This window comes from Babesia bovis, chromosome 3 (assembly GCF_000165395.2).
Source record: "Babesia bovis T2Bo chromosome 3, whole genome shotgun sequence".
NCBI classification, from domain to species: domain Eukaryota; phylum Apicomplexa; class Aconoidasida; order Piroplasmida; family Babesiidae; genus Babesia; species Babesia bovis.
Genome location: NC_010575.1, coordinates 1,418,143 through 1,441,638, shown reverse-complemented (window position 1 = coordinate 1,441,638; position 23,496 = coordinate 1,418,143). Strand labels below are relative to the sequence as shown.

Genomic DNA, 23,496 nt, shown 5'->3' with positions numbered 1-23,496 from the left:
TCATCAGCCTCAGCCAGCTTGCGAATGATTATTAATATGCCCCAAACTATAGACCATATCCAACCGATGATGGGTAGTAGTAACTGCAGCGCTCCAATGAACACATCTTCTAAACAGTCGTTAGCGAAACCTAAAATTATCGTGCCAATGCCGAAAAGGATAAAATTTAAACAGGCACAGATATATACAAGTAAAGGTGTTCCAGCACTAGGCACAGTGAGTGTCTTGACTCGGTACCAAGCATTAGCAAAACAGGGCCACATTGTGTACACAGAACGGCTAAATGCAGCCTAGCATAGTAAAAATTAGTTTTAATTGGCGAATGTTGCCAAAATTAATTCATGCATCGTGCAAGTACGCGTAATGAACAATGGATGTGCAAGGTGGACGCCACATACAACCCGCCACGCGGTTACAGCAAACTATGATACAAAACACGAGGTGTCAAATAAGACCCCTTGTAACCATAGCTGTGATCACTATCACGCATCAAGGAGCGGAGCGGTGACTTGGCAACGTCGCGAAGTACAAAGTCATCGGCAGAATGTTTGTTAATACGAGAAGGAACCGATCCATCAAACATGTTCATAGGGTCGTCAAAAACATAGCCACGGAAACCGCCAGGAGTGGCGCCGTTGTTACCCCTACCGGATATGTAACTTGGGTATGGGCCATCAATAGAATCGTTGACACGGTCAACTGAAGTTAATCCAACGTCACTCATACGTTTAGCATCCATATTGCGTTCCCATGGAAATGGTGAGACCAAACCGTCATTAACATCCTTCTTTCGAGATTCCAAGTCAGCAACCGGAGTGTTCAACGCATGGTAGTCTGTGCGAGGCTCGCTCTCAGGTTGAAATGCACTCATAAACTCACGGTGGAAGTTAAAATCGCCGCTATTAGATTTCATCGGAGTGCGACTGGCTGTGTCCACGGCACCCGCCCCGTCAAAATTATGTCCCCGATAACTGTCGGCATCAAATATGTTACAATTGTCAAGTAGGCCAGATACACCTGACCTGCTCCCAAATAAATCTGTTCCCCTAAATCCAGCATCAACAACACGATCCTTATAATGCTCACTGTTGAGATAATCAGGGCGGCGAATGCTCGTTAAATCTTCACGTGATACAGGACTTCCCCTCCCACGATTATGTGGTAATGGTGATTTCATTAGAAAATCATCCGAACGACCAATAGCAGCAGAATTCAAATTCGCACCCAATTTGTTCCCCGTTAACATATCCGTAGTATGTACACTCGTGATGTTATTATATGGAGGGAATATAGTAGTAGTGTTGCCACTTTGTAATCCAGATACCGAAGGAACAACGTAACCAGACGGGTTACCAATATTATCTCCTAAACCACAAGGTGCAACATAAGAACCCTGATAAGTAGGACTCAACCGATTAACACGAATATCATCAGGCACTACATACTTGGGACGAGGCTTGCAAATATCTTTAGCCAAGCCTTCTAATGCCGACTCTGAAATGTAACAACTCTCACGAGATAGATCCATCAGACGAGGATACAATTCACGTACCTTAGAATCAACAATTCCGGGAAGAGCGTAACTATCTGCGGCGAAAACCTTTGTAGCAGCGATAACACGACGTGCCTCGCCACCTACAACCGAGTCTAATGCAGATATATCACCAATCACACGATTGAATTCAGAGTCCAGCCGATATGATCGCCATAGGGATGTAGCAGCCATTGTTGCGATTAAATAAAGAAACTGTGGTTCTACCGTGAGACAGCACACAACATAACAATGAAAAGAGAGGCTAGAAAGATAATTTTTCTTATTAGTAAGCCCCTAATGATATTTAAATTATAGCCGTATTACTAAGATTCATTTATAGATATTAAACGTAGTATACACATTTCTGGACTTCCATAACAACACCATCAACGGTATGACATGGAATAGGTGTGTAGATGAATAACACAGTAATTAAATAAAGGAATTATACAGCTCTTTGTACGAAATGTACACCTGGGTAAATACACTAATACAGCTTTCTAGTACGTTAAAAACCATAGGATGTATATATGATGCGATATCAGTATCTATAACGGTATATCATCTATACTACGGATGACCAACCAAATATAATCAGACATATGCATTTTAACGCAAATCAATAGATCTTATATTTGTCTACTTTTTGGACAGAATCGTTGGTAAACATTAGAAGCATCAATAGGTACTGACAAAAAAACAACCAGTAGTACTCAATCATACTCGAATTGAGTCAGAGTAATTATCAAATTATTAACAACTTTTATATCAACTATATAGTTACAATTCAAAGAAAATTAGAGTAACAGCGCATATATCGGGGCAGACTCGGGGGGCGTACATAAGTATTACAGGCGCAAAGGAACATAAGCACATTTAATGGTATTAGTATCTTGAAATAAAAAGATAGAAAACACATTTTTCCTTCCATTTAACGGAGGTGCACATGCCCAGGAAGGAACATCCATCGTAGAAGTGAATACGGTCGACATATCGCGCCGTAACGCTCAAGCGGAGCAGCGTTAAATGGCAATGCTCGCGCTATTTATAACAAACCAACACGGCAGCCTGATATACTATAAGGTGAATAGCATATACAATGCTTATAATGCACACAGAGTCTCAACGGAAAGGACGCGTTCTCGTCAAATGATGCTATCAGACTAGCAAGCACACTGCACGGTTTGTCGACAATAGCGCCTAAACTGTGTGTACCGAAGTCAAATAACAACTCGACACTGCTGCCGCAGCCTAAAGGTAACTTTGCATTGCTAACGTATATAGTACGAAGGGATCACACATATAGAGTCAAATTCCTTCAAGCTGCAGTGCTTGGAAACATTAACTGGTACGGTGAATGATGCCCTGTGATATGCACTCATATATAGGACTCAAGATATGTATGGTTTCTACTTCACAGGGGCCTTCCAAAGATCATATCAACGTTATACTAAACTACGTTTACGAATTGTATGCGGACTTCGTTCACAAGTGCCCATTCCACCAGCCTGATATGCCAGTGCGCTCTGAGCTGTTTGATGATCGCATATCTGCGTATTTCAAGGAATTGAACGCATAAACAGGGGATATAACCGTTCCATCTACTTCATACGAAGCATTTACCACATGGGATTCTGATTGGAATGACTACTAAAATCTCCAATAAAGCAATAACATGTGATGAACAATGGGTTGGCGTACATTTGGATATTTCTTTTGCCTAACAAGCGCATTCAACTTCGTGGTTTGTCAAGTACTCACAGCATGTCTTAGGGATGAAACCCAGTATGTCAATATAGATCCAACAAGAGTACCAACCGCGCGCGCATCGTGTATCGCATGTGGCGTGCTACACTTTATCGCAATGGTAATATCAATCGCGTACCTTAGGGGATATATCAAATATAATCCGTTCAACAGCACGATCCGATACCTGCGCTCAGCTGCGGGATTAAGCCCTGTTACAGGATCGATGAGATACCGCAAAATTACAGAAAACGGTACATCAATGCCAGAGTGCTCTGAAGATGTCGAGACGGACAGCGAATCAGAGTAATAACGCAAAGGGCAACACAATTTTTACCTAACACATGCCCAGATACAGAATGTAACTATAATTTTATATAGAATTTATATACAAAAATAAATATAAAAACTAACAATAGAAGGGTGTAACTTCAAGTCCCCCACCTTAACAGTCTATATTCTTGCGTAAATTTATAAACATGGAGACTGACGCAACGACGGATGCCAGGAAAAACGCAGAGGCGGTGTTAGCATCGCCAGCATTGCAGTACAATATTTCAGGTATACCCGCGCTTACGGCATACCTTGACGAGCAGATGGAAAAGGCCAATGCTTATAGCCTGGATAACAACGTTGCTATACTTAAAATATACACACTGTTCCCTCATATAGCAGATCCTCTCGTCATACAGAAAATATTGGTCCAATGTCTAACGCAACTGCCGGCAAACGATTTCAATATCTGTTTCGCACAAGTACCACTGCCAACACAAGAACATCCAGTGATCGCAAAGGTAGTGGCATTGCACAATTTGCTACAAAACTGTCTATTTCATAAATTTTGGGAGGAAGCACGTCATAACATGATGGATAACGACGATCGAACATTCTTAGACGTACCTGGACTTAGGGAATCAATTAGGAGATTCATCCTAGATGTAGTACCATTGGTATACTTACAAATGAGTGTGCCGGAATTAAGGTCAATGTTGGATTATCCTTCCAACTGCGAGGAGTTCGAACAATTGCTGAAGTCATATAAGTGGACACTCGAAGGTGGATACAACAGAGATGACCCAAACTCTGGAACATGCGTGCCACCAACAAGAGATGAAGTGATCAAACAACACATGGCACAAGACAAGGAACCGGGAGTTGAAAAGTATTTCAAACTCGACACCATGAGGACATACTATTCTACCTTGAAAGGTGCCTCAGGCTAGACACAACACACAGCTTGAACCCTAATTAAATGCCGCATATATATCATGTGTTTAAAGAAACCGTTTAGCGTTATTTATGTGCCATAATAGATACGAACAACGACCGAAATTCGGCATTCGTATAACTACGACATTGTTGACATATAACGAATTATTCAGTGCACTGTAACACTTATATTAATAGTATACAATATTATATTACAATGTCGTCAAGCACGCGATGCCTTCCCAATGGCATGGAATAAAAGAGGAATCAATGCAGCCGCATCAGCCTTCACGTATGCACGTCCATCGCTTATTACCGATAGTAGGCGCAGTGAATTAGTTGTCATGGCATAAAAACAGGCATTAGAAGAACCCTTGATGCCAGCAATATCAAGACCTGAACCTACATAAAATAAACCAATCTTTCTACCCATCTCCACGACATTGGACACATTACCGATGTCAATGGACTCTTCAGAAGGCATACTTGACCACAAATCCTCAAATTGTGCCGTAGAAATACGAGGAGCGTATAAAAGCACAATGGGAAGCTCGTAAAATACACGGAAATAGAAAATGTCAACATTGGTCTTAATAGCAACATGAATGTCAATAGGATTAGCTGGAGGAGTATTAGATAATACCACACCAGCAGTTAAGGGAACATGGGTCTCTGTAGTCTTGTCAGGGAATACTGAAACAGGCTCCTCCAATGGAGAGGATGGGCTTAACCCAAAGGAATTCTTGTTAAACTGTATTGCTTGTAGCGATATTGCACCAGATGTCTTGTTGGTGAGAGTCAACTTCATAACCATGCGATCGTTCTCACGATAAAGAGAAGCAGATACCTGAAGGCCCATCTGACCCTTAGAACCCTGCTGATAAGGGGTCAACACAACCTCGTCCTTACAACTAAACAAAAATGGTATCTCAGAACCCATGAAAAAATCATCGCCACGCGGACTGTGACGTTCACGAGGAACAGAATCATTGAAAATATCAAAACTGTCAGACTTGGTACCAGTGCCGTCGGACTCACCAATGTCAAGTAAGTCGCCGTCACTAGAAGAGTCATCGGCTTGACGCTCATCCTTATCACGAGGTGACCTCAGAGAAGTCGTGTCCTTAAAGGAAACAGCCCATGCTGGTAAATGGTATACCGAAGAAACGTGACCTATATTAGCCAAAAGATTATCCAATACCTCCTTGTCCATAGTCGAACTAATATTAATAGGTGGTAGAGGAGCCATAACAACCTTGCTGGCAATCTCTGGACCATGCTCTAGAAGACGTAAATACATCTGAGCACGACCACGGACATCGGGACTATTGACCTCAGTCATACAACGATGTAACACTTGCTCCAACAACCCGCAGTCACTACCGTACCGAATTATCACCTTCACAGATGCAGTAAGCAAACTCAACTGAACCTGACTGTCTTCCTCCAATAAAGTCTCAGACAAATTAGATAAATATTCAACAGAATCAGGAATCTTAGAAGCATACTGACCAATGAGCCAAATTAATGCAGACTTGGACTCAATATCATGGAGATACTCACCATCAGCACATAGTGAAAACAAATCTGGACTAAAAACATGTGGATATACACGTAATATATCACGGTATACAATAGTACACTCCTCAGATAAATGAGGCATACGCATACGCAGTAAACTGCTCAAAGCCTCCGTGCAAGATGTAAGCGCAGGCTCAAGACGCAATGCAAGGGAGCCGATAGCACGAACGGCACGACGAACAAAGTCGACATCAATGTCAGTAGCGTAATCACAAAGCTCAGATAAAACCTTCTGGAAATTAGTAGTTGTAGCCAAGCGGACCATAATGTCAAGCTTCTCAGCACGCACATACAATGGTTCATGGCGTTTACAGAAAAATGCACGCACATGACCTTCAAGAAGACGTGGCCAACGTTCGATAATTACCAAAATAGAACGCAGTGCAACATACTGTATTTCAGGGTCAAGCGATGCAAGGGTCACTAGTGGCGCCGCAAGCTTACCCTGCAAAACATGAAGATATTCCTCATCAGTTATACGAGGAAGCATCCGAATAACCACCTTCATAGCAGAAATAACTACCGCAGGATTAATGTGAGAAAAACGAGGTAACACCGCATCAATCAACATGTGAGCCTCATCACTACTGGATGGAGTATACAGCATCAACGCATCAAGGATGTACACCTGTCCCCATTCCATAGATTCATTCAGTGATTTTAAAAGACCTTCAAGCTTAGATGGATTGCGAGCCAAAATACGGCCAAAGATGTTGTCATCAGAAAGTTCTGAAATCTCAACCAAAGTAGACACCGCATTCGCAACAACCATAGGATTAGTATCCGAAAGCATACGCTCCAAAACATCTATAAAACCCTCCTCAGTAACCAACTGAGGTGATATCGCTGTAGAATGTTAACAACAGTGTGTATTACCTACCATAAAGCTTTGCTATGCATATAGCAGCTGTCTTGCGAACATAAGGATCCGGATCTGAGTAACAGCGCTTCAAGGGCTCCACCAAATACTCAGTAATTGCCGGAAGACGAATGTAACCCATAGTACGAACAGCTAAAGCCCTGAAAAACATGTAATATACAGAAATAATACGTACCTAATAAGGGGATTGCGATCCTTGGCATCTTTGCAAAATGTATTCACTGCCAAAATTGCCAACTCAGGTTGTACCTTAGCGTAATTAATCACATAGAGATACACCAGCTTCTTGAGTTCCAAATTATTCGTCTGGATGCAGTTGACCACCTCAGGAAATAAACTAGACACGTCCTTCCCTATGGTCATAGCACCGATAATCTTTTTGATCACGTCCTTACGACGGTCATTCGTTGCCTTCTGTAACTCATCTCGAAGCTCCTGAATCTCGGAACGACGGTTCCCCCGAAAGTACCGCGCGTCCATAGCGCAAAGAAAGAAGTAACACACACAAACAAGATAACACTAATCAGATAGTAATTGTAAATACACAATAATGAGACATATCACAAAGGAAAGGACTGAATAGTAAAGTGTATTAGTAAAATGACTCAAACGCAGAGAGGATGTGCCATGCGTACACTCCCCATCCACCGCGTTATTATTGGCATAATAACCTATTTGCGATAACATAATGGCCCAAAACAATAACGTATAGACTATGGCAATGTATAAATACAATGAATTAAAATGTGCAAGACGATAGTAACAGACATAACATTATTACGATGTTGCATCAACTCTAGTCATATCCACGAAGAATGTCAGAGTCACCAGCATCCAATACAGCCATAGAACCTACACGGAAGTACTTTCCGCATACAGTACCAAGCTCATTGTTGTCTCCAGCAAACATGTGTACGTTGCACTTGGCCAACATGGCATAATGCTCCAATTCAGACCTGCGAATAGGAGGGCAGTTGTTGCTAATGATAACCAAAAGAGCTGTATATTTTGTGTTTATATTTACTTAAATCACCCACCTTTGCCGTTACGAAGAGCTGCCTTGGTAGACTTGAAACCCAAGCACACCTTACCAGACTTCATCACAAGCTGAAGCTTGTGGTTCATGCTATCAAGACCCTTAGACTTTGTCTTCTTCACCATTGTCGTTAAGAGTAGATGTTATGTGCTACTTAGTGATAAACACCTCTCAGCACCCACGTAGAGCTAGAGTTTGATTGTGAAACACTCGGATATTTAACCGAAATGTATAGGATAATAAACCCAATGTAAAAAACGATGCGGGTTCGTAAAGAAAATGAAAATAAATCGAGAATCCTAGGATTATATGTACCCACCCCACCAAAACGCCAGGAGGCAAGTAACAAACGAAAGTAATAGGATATAACAACTACACATACTGGTTATTCGGGGACATTTTCTGGGTGTTGTGTTATACGTATTTTTATAAGTTATTATAACGGTGGTATTCCCTTCCTGGAAGTACATTGAGGGATATTTGTACCGGGGCACAGCTTATGTGCCTCATGGACTTAGTATAAAACGTATTCCCATTATAACACACTGTTGCTATAACATATATAGATATATGCCGTGGTGTCTTTTGTAGCTTGTTTTGTGCGCCATATATACGACATCATATTCTTTAGAATATGCACATCAGACAGACTCGTCAATCACGAGTTCATATGGTGATTGCAAAGTATGTTTACCGTGTTTATTTAGGTGGAAATTGACTGCGAGTCATAACTATGTGGTACAATGCCACTTTTGATTTCTTAGAATGCTAACTCTTTACACGCCAGCGAGTTGTAAAGAATGGCTTCCGGGCTTTACTCGATTTTCCGGCATACGACGCGTGATTCTGATTATCTTTCAGATCATAGGTTGCTACAGGATTATCTATGTCCGAACCTTTATGGTCGTTGAATGTATTTGTTCCATTTCTATCTTCACGTTCAATAACATTTCTCGCCTGGTGAATTGCTTGGTCACTATTCAATATATCATCCAGTTTTATCGTTTCCTTTGTGACAATATGACGATCAAAACCAGTAGAATCTTTAACCGCTGAATCGTTCTGGCCATTCCCCTTTTGTATCATTGAGCCGCTGCCTAAAATTGGTTCATGAGTTATAATCGACGATTCATTCACTGAAACGACTTTAGACTCATGAATCGGTGTAGCATGAGAAGTTTGTGGCACTGCCGCTGAGTGGTTATCAGATGTATTGTGAACTGTCGAAATGTTTAACCCAGATGAATTTGTGGTATGCTGTCCTTGTGCCATGGAAATGTTGGTATTTGTAGGTATATTGCTTAATTGACCATGAACAGTACCTTGCGATGGAGGATTCTCATATTTGGAGTCACCAGGTGTGGTGCCTTTAACACGCGGAGGCATAATTGGCTCTGGAAGACATCCTGCTGAACGAGTTGCCAAAGGGCCTAACTGATAACTTGGCATAGTTGACATAGGTTCCGATCGCTGTAAAACAGAACCAGAGCACATTGGACGAGATATAACTTTGGGGCCTAAACACGGAGACTTCGACACAGGAGGAAGCGATGAACCAGGTGTATCGTATTCACCCAGATTAATTCGTAATGGAGGTTGCACTATGTTCTGCTTATATCCAGATGTCCGCAGATGCTCGCCATAATCCGGTATATTAGTAGCAGGGTAACTAACACCCCAACTATGTACATCCATATTTCCCCGATGTCCTTGACTGAATGAATCGTTATTGTCCTGATCTACAAATGATATGCTGTTTGTATCACTATCAGTGTTTGATGGATTTCCATTCACCCTTTGATTCATATAATAGTCATATGATTCACGACTGACAACAGAGTCTATATCACTCTCACTTGATCCAGTAAGCATGCGTCTTAATGCCATATTACGAGCACGGTGTTCACGACGTTCTTTTTTAGTAATTGAACTATATTGTGCAGTCCACATACGATTGCGTGTTGGTGAGTAATGACGTCTATCTTCTTCATGATGTAGTTGACGCGTTCCCGGTTTTTTACCTTTATTCTGAAATGGATGAAAACCATCAAAATGCTTGTAGTTTAGAGGGTGCTCCCTAGGACCCATATAACGTAAAGTATGATTGGGAGAAAACATTTTCCCATTGGGTCGATATTTTAATTGCCCCTTCAATACTTCATGATTATCCACAGGCGAATCATCACATGCATATGACTGTTCTATCTTGGAACAGCTAGATAATGCTTTTTTGCCAGTCATACTTACCAATTGGCATACCGCAAGCGCCATTGAACCAAACCCCGAACATAAGTGGGCAGCGGCTTCCATCCATGGTTCAAGAACATTTCCATATCTATACTCGTCATTGACTATTTCGTGTGATTCCTTTGGTTTATTATATACTTTCCGCTTAAATTCTAACTTTCTATCAAAATCTTTATCTTTTGTAACAGCATCAAGCTTCATAGCTTCCGCCTTACGTTGTACCTCAGATAGGTGGCGACGCAAATTGGATGCCTTTCGTTTCAGAAATGATAACTCCTCCAAATCAGGATTTATCGGGGTATCAACTCTTGCGCTCGGTTCACCGTATACATCATCCCGTCTTTCGTATGTATGAGGGATCCCTCGATGCACTAGCTTAACATGCCCCGTTTCACCATTCAGCAAATTTGGGTTTATGTTGCTATAATGCTTATCTACTGCATGGTACCTGGGATTGCCATAGCGGACATCTCTGTCAATAGGATGCACTGCGTCATCATAGTGCCTATTTCTATCATGTTCAAGGTGATGCCTTCTAATAACTGGACCTTGAGGATTATGATCGTAAATTTGATGTCTAGATTGCGATATATGTTCTGATAAAGCTGTTAATATGATAAGCAAAACAAACCACCTTGCTGCCGATATCCACTCCTATTGTTAATGGGAGCATCACGCATGCGTGAAAAATGATTGTTCACTCCACCTGTCAAGTGATCTGGATGTCGATCATATGTATGATGCATAATGCAACATTGAGCGTATAAATCCAGATCATCTGGAGTAATTGCTTCTACGCGTTGGGCATGGCATTAGCATGTCATAAGACCTCGGTTGTTAAATGTCATATAACAAAATATGAACGTTCGCGATTCCAATAAATGTAAACTCAGGGACAAAATACTCTATCAATACATCAATAATGTGATCAAAGGCACGCAATGAACAACTTTAAAAGTATGTTTTTTATAATTAACCAAGGAGCACTTCAAATGACGCAATATACTAGTGGTATTCTAGCAGTACAAAAAAATTTACTGACAATAAATAAAACAATATCGCTCTTTTAATTTACATAAACGGAAGTTCATGTAACATTAACGCCAGCGGCAGCAATAAAACACAAACGTGACGGTATATGTTAAGATTTTTTTTCGTGGTTACTTTGTGGAACAGTGAAAGATCTATAGAAAACAAAGGCCAGGAAAAAGGACAAACGAAAGGTCATGTGAAAATACACGTGCAGAAGATAGATCTAAAAAAGGAGAAAATAGATACTGCAGTACACATGAATTGGTATGGTTATCTGTGTTCAGAGTTGGTAGATAAACGGTGGAATAATAGCGACATCTTTGCGATGTTGTCAAAGCAAAGTGCACTCACGTCCTTTGTGTGAGTTGTACACTCGTTACTCATGACGATAGTAGACAGCTGCGATGGCTTCTCAACTTTCTTGAGGGAACTGAGGTCGAGCTCGGGCATTGGTAAAATAGGTTCGCCCTTAAGCCTGCCTTGCTCATTCTCTAAACGACGGCGCTCCACCAATTGTTTGTGCTGATGGGTCAACTTGGCCAGCTCACGCTGATAACGGAAGAACTTCTCCTGATTATCAGACAGAGCCTCTAATGAATGTGAAATGAATTCCAAGTTGTGGGCTAAATATTTGTTGTGATCAGCATCCAAAATGTCAAAAACAGATACGTTTTGAGCAGGGTTATCAAATACATACTGACTGAGGAAACACTCAGATAGAATAGAGTTCTTGACAACAATAGGTACCTCCACAAGAATCTGGGTACCCTTCAAACTGTTAAAATTTGTTATATCACCATTTGAACTATGATACAGCTCAAGAAGCTGATCAGACGCACGGTAAGCCTTGAACGATATTTCACCGGTGCTTGACATTGGATCAAAACCTAACATAATAGCTTTGTCAACTGCCTCCTGGTATATTACCAAGTTATCAATGACCTCTTTAGACTGCACGTCACCAAAATGTAGAGTCTGGTACCATCCTATAGCAAAACAATCCACACGGATATCGTGCAAAAGGTCGATCATCTTGTCCTGATACTTCACGAACTCGTCATCGGCTCTCTCTTCCAACTCCTTTTCGGTCAAGTTGGTAGTGTTACTGTCCCTGTTCAATGAATTGTATATATCACGCTTTTGCGGATATGGCAAGCAATTAGTTACTTCTAGCTTGTCGCCCACATCGAGACCCAGCAGTTGACCATTGACTGGCACCGGATAGTTGTCCTTACAGTGTTTGAGAGCCTTTATCAGAGCCAAACTGTCAATTTCCACGTATGTGTCCCTAAAGGTTGACGTCGGTTTGTTCGTGGAGGCGGAATCGCCAGGGGCCACGGAACTACCCAGGGATGGAGCAACTGCAGGAGCCATAACTGGGCTCCTCACGGGAGTTACACGAGAATATTTGTTAACCGAAAAATCCATCATCCAGATATTATACCTACGAGCTATATTGTATTTTAGCCCATTAAAAGGCTTAAAATGACTAAGACGTTGCCTATGGGGTATCATAGGCAATATTAACAAAGAATTACATAGCTATCAAAAGAAGACAATATATAGTATGAATCAGGAAAATGCTGAGCTAATTGCTTTACACATCGGAGCCTTTCGGGGGATTAATCGCAACTGTTGACCTCAATGCTTGCACATCGCATAAATAGTTATTAGACAACTATGGAATCAGATCCTTTTTTATCGTCTTTTGAGGTCGATCCATATGTTCAATATTATATGGTGAGCTTTAAACAGTATAGATACAATCTATGTAGCCGGATATGGATGAATATAGCATGGGTTTGGAGGAATCCAACACAGCGTATAGTGAAATGGATGAAATAGATGAAATGACCGATCAATATAGTCCAACCCATGAATTAATGAAGAATGGTATGTGTGGATTCTGCTTGGTTGGTAACAGTAGCGCAGGTGGCAATCGCATATCGGACGAGACATTATCGGAAATGTGTAACTCATATTACATGGCATCCTTTCCACGATGCAGTGCATTCGACAGTGGTGCTTATTATTTAGTTCAGGTATGTTTCGATGTAATATATATCACGTGTTTTATCAGGCAGAGGTGTTAGTAGGAAAGAGAAGGTATAGGGAGGCCCTGGCGGCAGCCCTGGTTGCTGAACGCATATGCGGACCGACCAAGGTAACTGATGCCGTAAAGATGATATGTGTATATCAAATGAATGATGAGGAACGGTTTAAGGAACTGAAGAGGTGAGTATGTATTTTGAAGTCGTCATAGTTCAACAGACTGATGAGCATATCAGGGCTTGGTGGATTATCGGAAACCCTCATGAAGCAAACACGGGGCACCATAGAAGTGTCAAACTGGGTGCCTGAGTTTCTCAATTGTATAGAACGCATGAGCAAGCAGAAACACGAAAACATTGACAGATGTTAAGACGTTAGCACAACTCTAATGCAATAGTGAAGCTGTGCTCTCCTACTTCAAAAGATGCCGTGTGTACATTTCCACCTGTTGGTATGTTGCGTGTTATTGAAATGGCGTGTCTCAATGTTTTAGACAAGTAGTCGCTCTGTGCAGAGAACTTATCAAAGCATTCATCGCTGGCAAGTTGCACATATATGTTTACTTTGTCGTTTACTGATAGCCTCAGCTCCTTTCGCAACTTTTGCACTCTGTTACATACTTCACGCCCATATGCCATCCACTGTAACGACTCATCACTTGTAAAGTCTAGAAGCACAGCCACCTCCCGGTTAGAATCACCGTCCACGTTGGGGTTTGACAAGGCACTGGTGTCAATGAGCCGTGTGATGAAAACATCATCCAATGTTATGTGGTGACCCATTATATCGACGGAGCCATTTGACTCAAATTTGGCTATGTCATCCTGGGACATACCCTTTATCGCAGCTCCAACTTGTTTCATGCTAGTGCCAAGACGTGATCCCAGCACCTTGAAGTTAGGGGCAATCTGGCAACTGATGCAAGAAACATCCATGGAATACTCAATATTCATCACGTTGAGCTCGTCCTTCACCCACGTTTCCAATTCGCGTACCGCTTCCAGGACACGTTCGTCCTCATGGATCACCTTGATGGCGGCAATTGGTGTCTTGAGTGAGACACGCCTTCTTTCACGTACTGTACGTCCAAGGAGGATTACTTGCTGCATTATATGAACCTTGCGCGTAATATCTTCGTCGACCGACCCGCTGGCCTGAGGCAACATCACAAAGTGCACGCTAGCACTTGGAGACGTGGAAGCGCGCTTGAGATTAGAATATATCATCTCAGATGTAAAGGGGGCAAACATGCTCATCAACCGTGTGAATGCATCCAAGGAGTTATAAAGGGAACATAATGCAACAAAGGAGTCATCCTCTCCAAATGTGCCACGCATACGTTCACGATTAATACGAATGTACCAGTTAGTAAGCTGCTCAAGGAACTCCAATAGGTGAGGAAGTACATTGTAGAGTTTGTATGCCTTCATCTCGCTATGCACATTGGCGATTAGATCCTGCGTTATGGAATGTAGCCATAGATCCATGACGCAATATGAATTCATTGTAATCTCGGTACTGGGAATAAATCGATTGCCTGTTACCATCTCGTATCTAGAGGCCTCCTGCACCAAAAATCGATACGCGTGGAACCATGGCAGTATCACATCCTTTAGGATACCACGAACACCCTCTGTAACGAAGCGTAGGGGTTCAGCACGGACAACGGGGGATGATATTAAGTATAGGCGGACACTATCTGCACCATACTGGTTAATAACTTCAACTGGATCAGCAAAGTTTCTTAATCGTTTAGACATCTTTTTCCCATCACTTGCAAGGACAAGTCCGTTTACAATAATATTGCGGAATGCCGGGGCGTTGAATAGGTGAGTTGAGATAACCATAAGAGTGTAGAACCATCCACGTGTCTGGTCCAAACCCTCAGCTACAAAGTCAGCGGGGAATATCTCCGTAAACAGCTCCTTGTTCTCAAAAGGGTAGTGCATCTTTGCGTATGGCATGGACCCGCTTTCATACCAGCAGTCAAAAATTTCAGGTATCCTCCGCAATGGTTTATATTCAGGCCCTCGAGGGTCAGGAATCTCAATCTCATCGACGTAGTGTCTATGTAGATCAGTCACCCTCTTACCAGAGAGACGTTCCAATTCCTCAATGCTTCCGATACAAACAACCTGGGAATAATCTTCACTTACCCAGAGTGGTATTGGAGTACCCCAAAAACGGTTGCGGCTGACGCACCAGTCACGAGCATCAGCGATCCAGTTACGAAATCTTTTATCCTTCACGAAGCTAGGTACCCATCGAGTCTGTTCAACGCAACGCAAGATGTCCTCGCGATAGTCCTCGACCTTGATGAACCAACAGCTAACTGCACGGTATATTAGGGGAGTGTCACTTCTCCAACAAAACGGATATGAATGTACCACGCTGCCTGCGTGTACCAAACTAGATCGTTCTTTTAGAAGCTTTTTAATCACGTTGTCAGCGTCCTTGATGTACATACCACCAATGTCCGCCAGGTGTGACCTGAAATTGCCACTCTCGTCAACCAAATCTGGTAGCGCACCGCGTAGGATTCCGTGACGTTTGCAAACCTTCATATCTTCTTCACCATAGTAAGGTGCACAGTGAACAATACCACTACCAGCATCAGCTGTTACCATGGAGTCGCCAACAACAACATATGAATGAGCACGCTGCTCATCACTAAATCCAGGCTCCGATCTGTAATAGTCAAAAAGCGGCTCATAACGTTTACCAATCAGCTCTGATCCCTGGATTTTACGTGATACCCGGATATCCTTATCCAAAACAAAGCGAGTTTCGTTGCAAAATGGTTCCATTCGGCACTCGGCAACTACATAGTTGGCGCCACGTTGTTCATGGTGTAGCACAACGTACACAAAATCGGGGTTCACAATAAGGGCGATATTTGAAGGCAGTGTCCATGGAGTAGTTGTCCATGCAACCATGTCAAGCTGCTCGTCGATACAATGGAACGCCACATATACCGCTGGGTCAGTAACGTCTTTGTAATTCAAATTAGCCTCGAAATTAGATACCGGTGTAGTGCAGGCCATAGAATACGGCATTACCTGGAATCCCCTGTAAACAAGGTTTTTGCTATAGAGTTGTTTAAATATCCACCATAGAGTCTCCATATAGTTGGTGTTCAACGTTTTGTAGTCGTTGTCAAAATCGATCCAACGGCCAGTCCTGGCAACTATAGTCCGCCATTCAGAGGAATACCGCATGACAATATCACTGGATTATATGAAATGTTTATGCATCTTACTAACCGGCACTTTTCATTATAGACACTGATGCCCATCTCAAGGACATCACTCAGGTGTTTGATATTATTGGTCTTGTCGATCTCATATTCAATAGGGAGACCATGGCAATCCCAACCAAAACGCCTTTCGACATCATGTCCAGTCTGGTATGCATAACGTGTGACGACATCCTGTAAAAGTGTAACGTTGTTACTCGAGACCCACCTTAATAGTACCAGCTAGTATATGACCGTAATGTGGGAGTCCAGTTGCGAAAGGAGGCCCATCGTAAAAGTTAAACTTTGGTCTGCCAGCTGCCAACTTATTGGCAGTATGAAAAGCATCAATTTCCTGCCAATATTTCAGCACATACTCCTCCTCCTTAGGAAAGTCAACCTTGTCGTCAACTAAGAACGATTGGTCAGTTATTATACAAAACCTACGTACCTGGACTAAAGGTGCCACTGGCATCAACAGATGCCGACATTTTGTTACGTCTAGTGCCCAGTGAACCATGCGTTAGTAAGTTAGCGGTGTAACGCAATGGACGTCCAATCGTATACCTTCCACATCCAATATCCTCTAAAATGTATTTTATATGTGCTTTGAACAGATGTGTAACGCGCAACGAGACGCGGAACATGGAATTGTCTAATGTACCTTATGGCGACAAGCCCTAAGGCCACACCATGGATACCCCAGTATATAATGGAATTCCGATATATTTATGATTTAATACATTCCTATGACTGATTAAACCGATGTTAGGATGTGGAAGGTATTGCAAATATTGCTAATATCTCATGCGGCGTGCACCCTTGCCTACAGGGATGCTAAAAACACACATGTGCAACAAAAGACCGGTTTCATACTGCATCCATCTACAGGAAATACTACACAAGGTGATTTAAAACGTATAACAAGCCGTCAAGCGGAATCTTTGTCTTCTTCTAATGAGCCTCTGCCATATACCAATGGTAAGACACAAAGCTAATCCACAATAGAACTTCAGGATTCGTACCTAAGATTAATCCAGCTGACATTAAATACCTGGGACACCCACTTGACGGTGAATTGAAACCAGCAAATAACTATGTGCTTATCGCCAAAACCAACGCACATGAGTACTCTGCTGGCGGTGTCTACATCGGTTCTAAGGTAGCTAGACAAGTGTTGTGTCGTTAATAATATATGCAGCCTAACAAGGAATTTGCTGGTAGGGTTATAGCCACGGGACCTGGGAAGATGCTCGAAGAAACTGGGTAAGTCATTGGTGACTTGTTCTAAAGCGTTGAGGCTGAGCCTGGCAGAATAAACATCTGTACTGGGGTATGATACACAACGCAATATTAATTGGTGAACGCCAGAAGAACGTGTTTTCGTTCCAGCTGAGTACCCAGACAATATTGTCATGTTTAACACAAGTGTCTAATTGGTGTTTACAGGGCCATCATACCAATGTCAGTCAAAGTGGGAGATATCGTACTATACGACCCTCCAGTTGAGCAACCTGTGGTTAGTAATGTATTTCCTATGATATCACAGCAATCAGATCACTTACAAGAAGCAGGATTGTGTAATGATCACTGAAGACCAGATATACGCACGTGTTGAATGCAACGAAGGTGATGTGAAGCCTCTTTCAGCAGATGATATAAGGCCATTGTCAGACCGGTAGGTTGTGATATGCGCATATAAACGTATGGACAGCCTGCTGGTAAAGGTAATCGACAGCCCAAAGAAGACGCAAAGTGGCCTGGTACTTGCACGAAGTAATGAACTCGGAGGTACCATATTCCGCGCCACTATTGTCGCTGTGGGACCAGGGTCATACACAAAGGATGGCAAACTGCTGCCAGTTGATAACTTTAAACGTGGCGATGTTGTGCTTTTCTCAGACTCTGCAGCTGATGGCGGAGAGTTCAACCTTAACAGGACACAGCACGCATTTGTTCGCAGAAGCGCAATCGTTGCGAAGGTGTAACGAACAATAAATGTTATTGATGGTGGATTTCGGAATGGAAATCATAGAAAACGTCGTGATGCCTTATGCTTTGGCCATCGCTTCGCCATACACTACAGGATTCCACCCACTAACCGATGCCACTGATAGTAATATATAAACACATCATGTCAATTTTCTAATATTTCATAATATGGATACTTCTGACGCGCCATTCGGCAGTTCCGATCATGCGGCGATGGATGAAGAAGGTATCGTGCCGAGGCTTAGTGCCGAAGACCTGGAACGCTTATCGGCATATTGCGGCCCTGAGGTGTACTCTATGGTAGAAGATGAAATGCGGCTTAAGATTATAGAGCGCAATAATGCCATGAGAGTGGGTCGACTTATCTATTCTGAACATTGCATCCAGGAAGCAATAAAGGACCCGGCGAAAAACAAAAAAACAAGCAGATCGACAATCGGAAAGACTGAGGAATTTATAAAGGTCAAAAGGACTATCCATAAACATGACGGCCCAGTAACATCGCATATAGGTTTGCTACTATTTAGTTTATCTTAGATGCTTCAGAGAACAAAGAAAAGTGCCTGCGTGACATATTGGGATTAGGCCAGTTTTACAAGGCCGCTAAACAAGCAAGGGTTCCATTTAAAGTCATGCTAGATGTAGAGCTTATTAAAATGTTAGAATGGCTCGCTCCAAGTGAAGAGGAACGTGCTGCCAAGGAAACTGTAGGTCAACACGTTAAAGCCATATAGACAATCCAGGTACTGCTTCAGCTGGAAATGGTGGTTACAGCTTTATTTCCGAAGGCACAAATGCACGTATTCGGTTCTTGTAGGTAGCCGTTATCAAATATGTTATAAAATGCAGATGTAACTGGACTCTCGTTGCCAGGAGGTGACATTGATGTATGTATTAAATCTGAAGGCGATGATATAGCCATGCTACGTCTTTTAGCATATGCATTGAGCAGACTCGGTCTGTTGCATTCCTTTGAGTGTGTTTTCAACACCGGGGTGCCTGTAATTAAAGCTATAAATAGAAACACAGGTAGGACCAGGAACACACAGGCTATATAACTCAGGCGTCAAACTAGATATATCCATTTGGCAAGCTGAAGCCATCAATACAACTAATTTTGTGAAGGCTAAGGTGGGAGATTCATCAGGCATTTTAACGTTGTACAGTGCAAGCAATATAAGTACCTACAGCCTCTTGTATTGCTGATCAAACTGTTCCTTCAGCTAAGGAATCTAAATGATACATACATTGGGGGCATAGGATCATACCTTCTTTACTGTATGGTTCTCAGTTTTCTACAACTTCACGATGCCACTTGCCGTAAAAACGTTGACTCTCACAATACACTTGCCAATATGTTCATTGACTTCTTTTACTACTGGGGGTTTATTAGGGATTATGACCAATTCGTGACCACGGTAAGGGGTTTTGGTCATGTATATCCAAGGACCCTTTTCAAGACATCAACTCAATCAGCCATGTTGGCCTGCGAAAGTCCTCTAGACCCCTCCATAGATATTGGTAGGCACGCATTCAACATGAGATGTGCGTGCTCGGCGTTTCAGCAAGCATTTTTTATCCTCAGGGACAAGGAAACAGTCTTGGATTCACGCCATAGAGACGATTTCAGATTTGAACGAAGTAACGAAAGCATACTTGAGGCTCTATACGACACTTCCCACCCGGTATTTCAGCATCGCGTGCAAAGTGTCGATCAATTGCCTCTGTCATGCAGATTTCAATACCAAAATTATCCGAACTCTAAAGACTCGCTAATTGATGCTTGTAAGCAACTGATAGAGGTAACTGAACGGAACCAGGAAGGTGGTGTATTCAACCCACAGAAAAATCTCATGGAGGTCATATCGCAAAAGGAGGAGGAGTCACCGAGTGACAGTACACTAAAAGACGTGCCATTCTCCATTATTTCAGAAGCTATCACCAATGAATTCTATAGCAACGACTGATAGCACTAATATAACATTATTCAGTATAGATGTTTCATTGCGATACGTTTGACCCGAATGTTAAATTCGGTGCTGTAGATACCATCGTTAGGCTTGTACAGCGGGTTGTACAGGTGCTTGCAATAAAGCTCATGAACTTCTTTGAAAAATGCGCGAATTGAATCGCAGGGCGGCGGTTCCGGCATAGGGAGGTTATCATCAGGTGATGATTCAACCTTCTTCCATGCAGATGCTCGAGTAACTAGCAAGAAGCGTATGTTACTAGTACTTACAAAAGCCCAGACGGCAAGACAGTCGAAAACATCAACCTCTTTGAGATACATAGATGGATTTGACCATATCATATCATCTATGACATCTAGAGCTTGATGTGCAACGAATGGAGCAAGATGCGGTGGATCTGGGCGCCAACCCGGAGTAGACAAGTCTTGAATCAACAGAGGACGGTCATCGCGACCTACGATTATAAACACCAGAATCTTTGCCTTCGGACCAGATGTCGCAGATACTGGTACCTGCAGATCATCCAAATCAGCCATTTAATGGGTATCATCAAAATAAAAAGGGCCCGAGCCAAAAAGGTGTGTACTACACACCCTGAAGAAGCTACACGCATCAAGCCTTCTTAGGCATTAGCGGCTTCTTCAACAGCAGCTTTGGCTTCACGACAATAGGTAATAGTGGTTTCTTCTCCTCGGTGGCAGTAGGAGTAGCAGAACCTGTTGAAGATGGGGGTGTCTTGGCAGCGACGGGAGGCATAGCAACTTTGGGCGCTAAACCCAAAACCTTTGTTTTTGGTACAATCATTTGACTCTTGGGCGTAATTTCGCCTGCTTCAGGCGGTGATGACTTCGGTAATATCCCTGGTGCCTTCGCGCCTGCTGAACCTGCAACCTTGGGAGCTACTTTGGGTGTTACTCCAGATCCTGTGGAAGCAGGTGTATCAACACCCTTCGCCACTATTCCTTCCTTGGCGGTTGGAACTGGCGATGTTGTTTTGGGTGCAATACCAGCCTTCGAAGGAGCTTTAGTAACAACGGGGAGTGACTTTGTAACAGAAGGCTCGGCAGGTGTAGGCGATTTCAGCGTAGCTTTAGGTTCCGCAGAAGCAACCTTTGGCACTGCCTTGGGAGGAATCTTCGCAGCAGGAACAGCTTCAGATTTTGTTATAACGGGAGCCTTTAGGGGCATCTTTGGGGATGCTTCTTTAGGCAACGTAAGCTTAGGTGGTATGATAGATGCCTTTTTGGCCTCTACAGTAGGGGATTGAGCCTTAGGCTGGCCACTTGGAACTGGAGAACTAGTAGCAGGAGCCTTGGCTGGCGGGCTGGGTTTAGCTTGCGCTTCATTAGGCTTGGGATCAGCAGATGGAGGGTCACTAGTAGATGCCCCTGCCTTCTCATCCGAGCCTGGAGGCACAGGTTTGGCCATAGCCTTGGACTTGAGGAATAACGGTTTGCGGAATGCAGCCTTTTGTTTTGGCTGGAATGGCTCATCAGGCGTTCCCTTGGGTGGTGTGGACGCAGGCGGAGGAATAAACCTTGGCGGACCTTTTCCAACCACGGGTGTTTTTGTTGCACGCTCCGTGGCCTGTGACGTTGCCGAAGTCCCAGAAGCTGTAGGCGTAGCCTTAGCGTCAGGTACTGTAGGCACGAATTTCGAATCCTTATCGCTGTCCTTGGGAGTCGCACTGCTAGTCTGTAACTCATCGTTTCTACGTGCGAATCCAACAGCAGGTAACTTAGAACCTTCTGGGATAGCCCTCACAGTAACAATCAAATCACCACGGTGTTTACCTTGAGCGTCAACAATGTTCCAAGGGTCCCGATGATTCAGCGTCTTGGGATCAACAATGGAAACGCTAGCACTTCCAACCAAGTCCTTACCAGCGTAAACATCCCATATGAGTTTTGGTATCACGTTGGGAACCCGAGGCGGTAACTGATGCACCTCCACGCAATCGTTGAACTCGATGATTCCAGAAGCACTATCAAGAGGCCGCGCCGTGACTTTCAGTACACGCGAAGGGTTTGTGTCCATTGATCCCTCCCCCTCGTGGTCATAACGGAATACGCAAGAGTACCATCCAGGTTCCTGAATCGATCCCTCCATCTTTAGCATTAACTGGTGTACCATGATATTGAGACCTCGCAATGGCAATGACGGAACACTGGTCGGAGGTTGCACTGGAGCTACGGGTTCTGGTAGTGGTAGCGGTATCTGCTCTGTTATTGCACCAGTAGATGAAAGAGAAGCGTACATGGCAGTGTACAAGGTATTTAAACGCACATCCAAATCACGACATGGGTACAAATACTCCAAAAATAAACGTAAAAACACCGTGCGATTTTGGCTTTGTAAAGTGGCACAACTACCAATGCCTACAAAAGCCTGTACCAATGTATCCATCTGGTTGTAAAGCACCTCTATCTTCTCTATAGTTTCACGAATCTTAAGCGGCTGACCGATCAATGCCTTGATTTTAGTTTCCAATTGGTTGATCACAGATTGAGACTCAGCAACCTTATTGCGCTCGGATAAAAGCTCCTTTTCTAAACGATATGCAGTACCCTCTACCTCCTTGCGCATCTCACGCTCTCTGTTGTACAAAACGAAGTAATTGCGCATACGGTCTTCCAAGTCATCCAGCATATGCTCAATGACCTCTGGAGCAGGTCGGTAGCGCCCTAAAGGTCCATCTCTCGTTAAAGGTCCCTGCCTAGGCACGCGCAAGCGCGACGCTCTTCCAGAGAGCTGCTGCCACGGGTCCCCATCGGCAGCATTAGAACCGTTGTTAAACATGTTTTTGCCACGGAATCGTAAAATAATGCTGTTTAGCAGCTTCTATAGCGCAATTGGGTCGGAATGCTGATGATCATGCACTACACACCTGAGCCAGAGGCGGTGCGCCACTAAAATGATAAACAATAATGCAACCCAAATGATAGAAATCTTATGTTAGTGTAACTACAAAGCGTCCCAACT

At 43.0% G+C, this 23,496-nt stretch overlaps 14 protein-coding genes across 14 annotated transcripts; 6 read left to right on the top strand and 8 right to left on the bottom strand.

Moving 5' to 3' along the window:
• Positions 1–267: 267 nt before the first annotated feature.
• On the bottom strand, positions 268–1,879 carry BBOV_III006730 (uncharacterized protein). The gene has a single exon (XM_001611752.2). The coding sequence runs from the start codon at positions 1,724–1,726 to the stop codon at positions 413–415; it is 1,314 nt and encodes a 437-aa protein (XP_001611802.1). The 5' UTR covers positions 1,727–1,879; the 3' UTR covers positions 268–412.
• A 530-nt stretch (positions 1,880–2,409) lies between these two features.
• BBOV_III006720 (Sybindin-like family protein) lies at positions 2,410–3,173 on the top strand. Its single transcript, XM_001611751.2, has 4 exons — positions 2,410–2,617; positions 2,653–2,791; positions 2,826–2,882; positions 2,923–3,173. The coding sequence occupies exons 1-4, from the start codon at positions 2,561–2,563 to the stop codon at positions 3,111–3,113; spliced, it is 444 nt and encodes a 147-aa protein (XP_001611801.1). The 5' UTR covers positions 2,410–2,560; the 3' UTR covers positions 3,114–3,173.
• Positions 3,174–3,206: 33 nt separating this feature from the next.
• On the top strand, positions 3,207–3,615 carry BBOV_III006710 (putative integral membrane protein). Its single transcript, XM_001611750.2, has one exon. It carries the CDS (start codon positions 3,222–3,224, stop codon positions 3,588–3,590), a length of 369 nt encoding a protein of 122 aa, XP_001611800.1. The 5' UTR covers positions 3,207–3,221; the 3' UTR covers positions 3,591–3,615.
• A 119-nt stretch (positions 3,616–3,734) lies between these two features.
• On the top strand, positions 3,735–4,548 carry BBOV_III006700 (uncharacterized protein). Its single transcript, XM_001611749.2, has one exon. The coding sequence runs from the start codon at positions 3,760–3,762 to the stop codon at positions 4,501–4,503; it is 744 nt and encodes a 247-aa protein (XP_001611799.1). The 5' UTR covers positions 3,735–3,759; the 3' UTR covers positions 4,504–4,548.
• Positions 4,549–4,702: 154 nt separating this feature from the next.
• BBOV_III006690 (Adaptin N terminal region family protein) lies at positions 4,703–7,520 on the bottom strand. Its single transcript, XM_001611748.2, has 3 exons — positions 7,126–7,520; positions 6,951–7,090; positions 4,703–6,916 (listed from the first exon to the last, which is right to left on the bottom strand). The coding sequence occupies exons 1-3, from the start codon at positions 7,428–7,430 to the stop codon at positions 4,713–4,715; spliced, it is 2,649 nt and encodes an 882-aa protein (XP_001611798.1). The 5' UTR covers positions 7,431–7,520; the 3' UTR covers positions 4,703–4,712.
• Positions 7,521–7,708: 188 nt separating this feature from the next.
• On the bottom strand, positions 7,709–8,258 carry BBOV_III006680 (Ribosomal_L7Ae superfamily). Its single transcript, XM_001611747.1, has 2 exons — positions 7,988–8,258; positions 7,709–7,949 (listed from the first exon to the last, which is right to left on the bottom strand). Exons 1-2 carry the CDS (start codon positions 8,109–8,111, stop codon positions 7,747–7,749), a joined length of 327 nt encoding a protein of 108 aa, XP_001611797.1. The 5' UTR covers positions 8,112–8,258; the 3' UTR covers positions 7,709–7,746.
• Positions 8,259–8,744: 486 nt separating this feature from the next.
• Positions 8,745–11,209, bottom strand: BBOV_III006670 (uncharacterized protein). The gene is made up of 2 exons (XM_051767851.1): positions 10,865–11,209; positions 8,745–10,829 (listed from the first exon to the last, which is right to left on the bottom strand). Exons 1-2 carry the CDS (start codon positions 10,977–10,979, stop codon positions 8,755–8,757), a joined length of 2,190 nt encoding a protein of 729 aa, XP_051623471.1. The 5' UTR covers positions 10,980–11,209; the 3' UTR covers positions 8,745–8,754.
• Positions 11,210–11,521: 312 nt separating this feature from the next.
• On the bottom strand, positions 11,522–12,738 carry BBOV_III006660 (translation initiation factor 3 family protein). Its single transcript, XM_001611745.2, has one exon. The coding sequence runs from the start codon at positions 12,694–12,696 to the stop codon at positions 11,536–11,538; it is 1,161 nt and encodes a 386-aa protein (XP_001611795.1). The 5' UTR covers positions 12,697–12,738; the 3' UTR covers positions 11,522–11,535.
• A 62-nt stretch (positions 12,739–12,800) lies between these two features.
• Positions 12,801–13,696, top strand: BBOV_III006650 (uncharacterized protein). The gene is made up of 5 exons (XM_001611744.2): positions 12,801–13,005; positions 13,041–13,158; positions 13,198–13,307; positions 13,346–13,500; positions 13,537–13,696. The coding sequence occupies exons 1-5, from the start codon at positions 12,946–12,948 to the stop codon at positions 13,685–13,687; spliced, it is 594 nt and encodes a 197-aa protein (XP_001611794.2). The 5' UTR covers positions 12,801–12,945; the 3' UTR covers positions 13,688–13,696.
• BBOV_III006640 (isoleucine-tRNA ligase) lies at positions 13,677–17,223 on the bottom strand. The gene is made up of 4 exons (XM_001611743.2): positions 17,004–17,223; positions 16,782–16,963; positions 16,581–16,747; positions 13,677–16,545 (listed from the first exon to the last, which is right to left on the bottom strand). The coding sequence occupies exons 1-4, from the start codon at positions 17,197–17,199 to the stop codon at positions 13,692–13,694; spliced, it is 3,399 nt and encodes a 1,132-aa protein (XP_001611793.2). The 5' UTR covers positions 17,200–17,223; the 3' UTR covers positions 13,677–13,691.
• A 53-nt stretch (positions 17,224–17,276) lies between these two features.
• BBOV_III006630 (Chaperonin 10 Kd subunit family protein) lies at positions 17,277–18,709 on the top strand. The gene is made up of 6 exons (XM_001611742.2): positions 17,277–17,533; positions 17,569–17,714; positions 17,754–17,818; positions 18,002–18,071; positions 18,109–18,230; positions 18,267–18,709. The coding sequence occupies exons 1-6, from the start codon at positions 17,326–17,328 to the stop codon at positions 18,538–18,540; spliced, it is 885 nt and encodes a 294-aa protein (XP_001611792.1). The 5' UTR covers positions 17,277–17,325; the 3' UTR covers positions 18,541–18,709.
• On the top strand, positions 18,674–20,537 carry BBOV_III006620 (Nucleotidyltransferase domain family protein). Its single transcript, XM_051767380.1, has 7 exons — positions 18,674–18,895; positions 18,932–19,055; positions 19,091–19,251; positions 19,288–19,357; positions 19,394–19,573; positions 19,608–19,675; positions 19,711–20,537. The coding sequence occupies exons 1-7, from the start codon at positions 18,713–18,715 to the stop codon at positions 20,509–20,511; spliced, it is 1,587 nt and encodes a 528-aa protein (XP_051623470.1). The 5' UTR covers positions 18,674–18,712; the 3' UTR covers positions 20,512–20,537.
• BBOV_III006610 (uncharacterized protein) lies at positions 20,522–21,110 on the bottom strand. Its single transcript, XM_001611740.2, has one exon. The coding sequence runs from the start codon at positions 21,048–21,050 to the stop codon at positions 20,532–20,534; it is 519 nt and encodes a 172-aa protein (XP_001611790.1). The 5' UTR covers positions 21,051–21,110; the 3' UTR covers positions 20,522–20,531.
• BBOV_III006600 (uncharacterized protein) lies at positions 21,107–23,403 on the bottom strand. Its single transcript, XM_001611739.2, has one exon. The coding sequence runs from the start codon at positions 23,311–23,313 to the stop codon at positions 21,127–21,129; it is 2,187 nt and encodes a 728-aa protein (XP_001611789.1). The 5' UTR covers positions 23,314–23,403; the 3' UTR covers positions 21,107–21,126.
• Between the last annotated feature and the right edge of the window lie 93 nt (positions 23,404–23,496).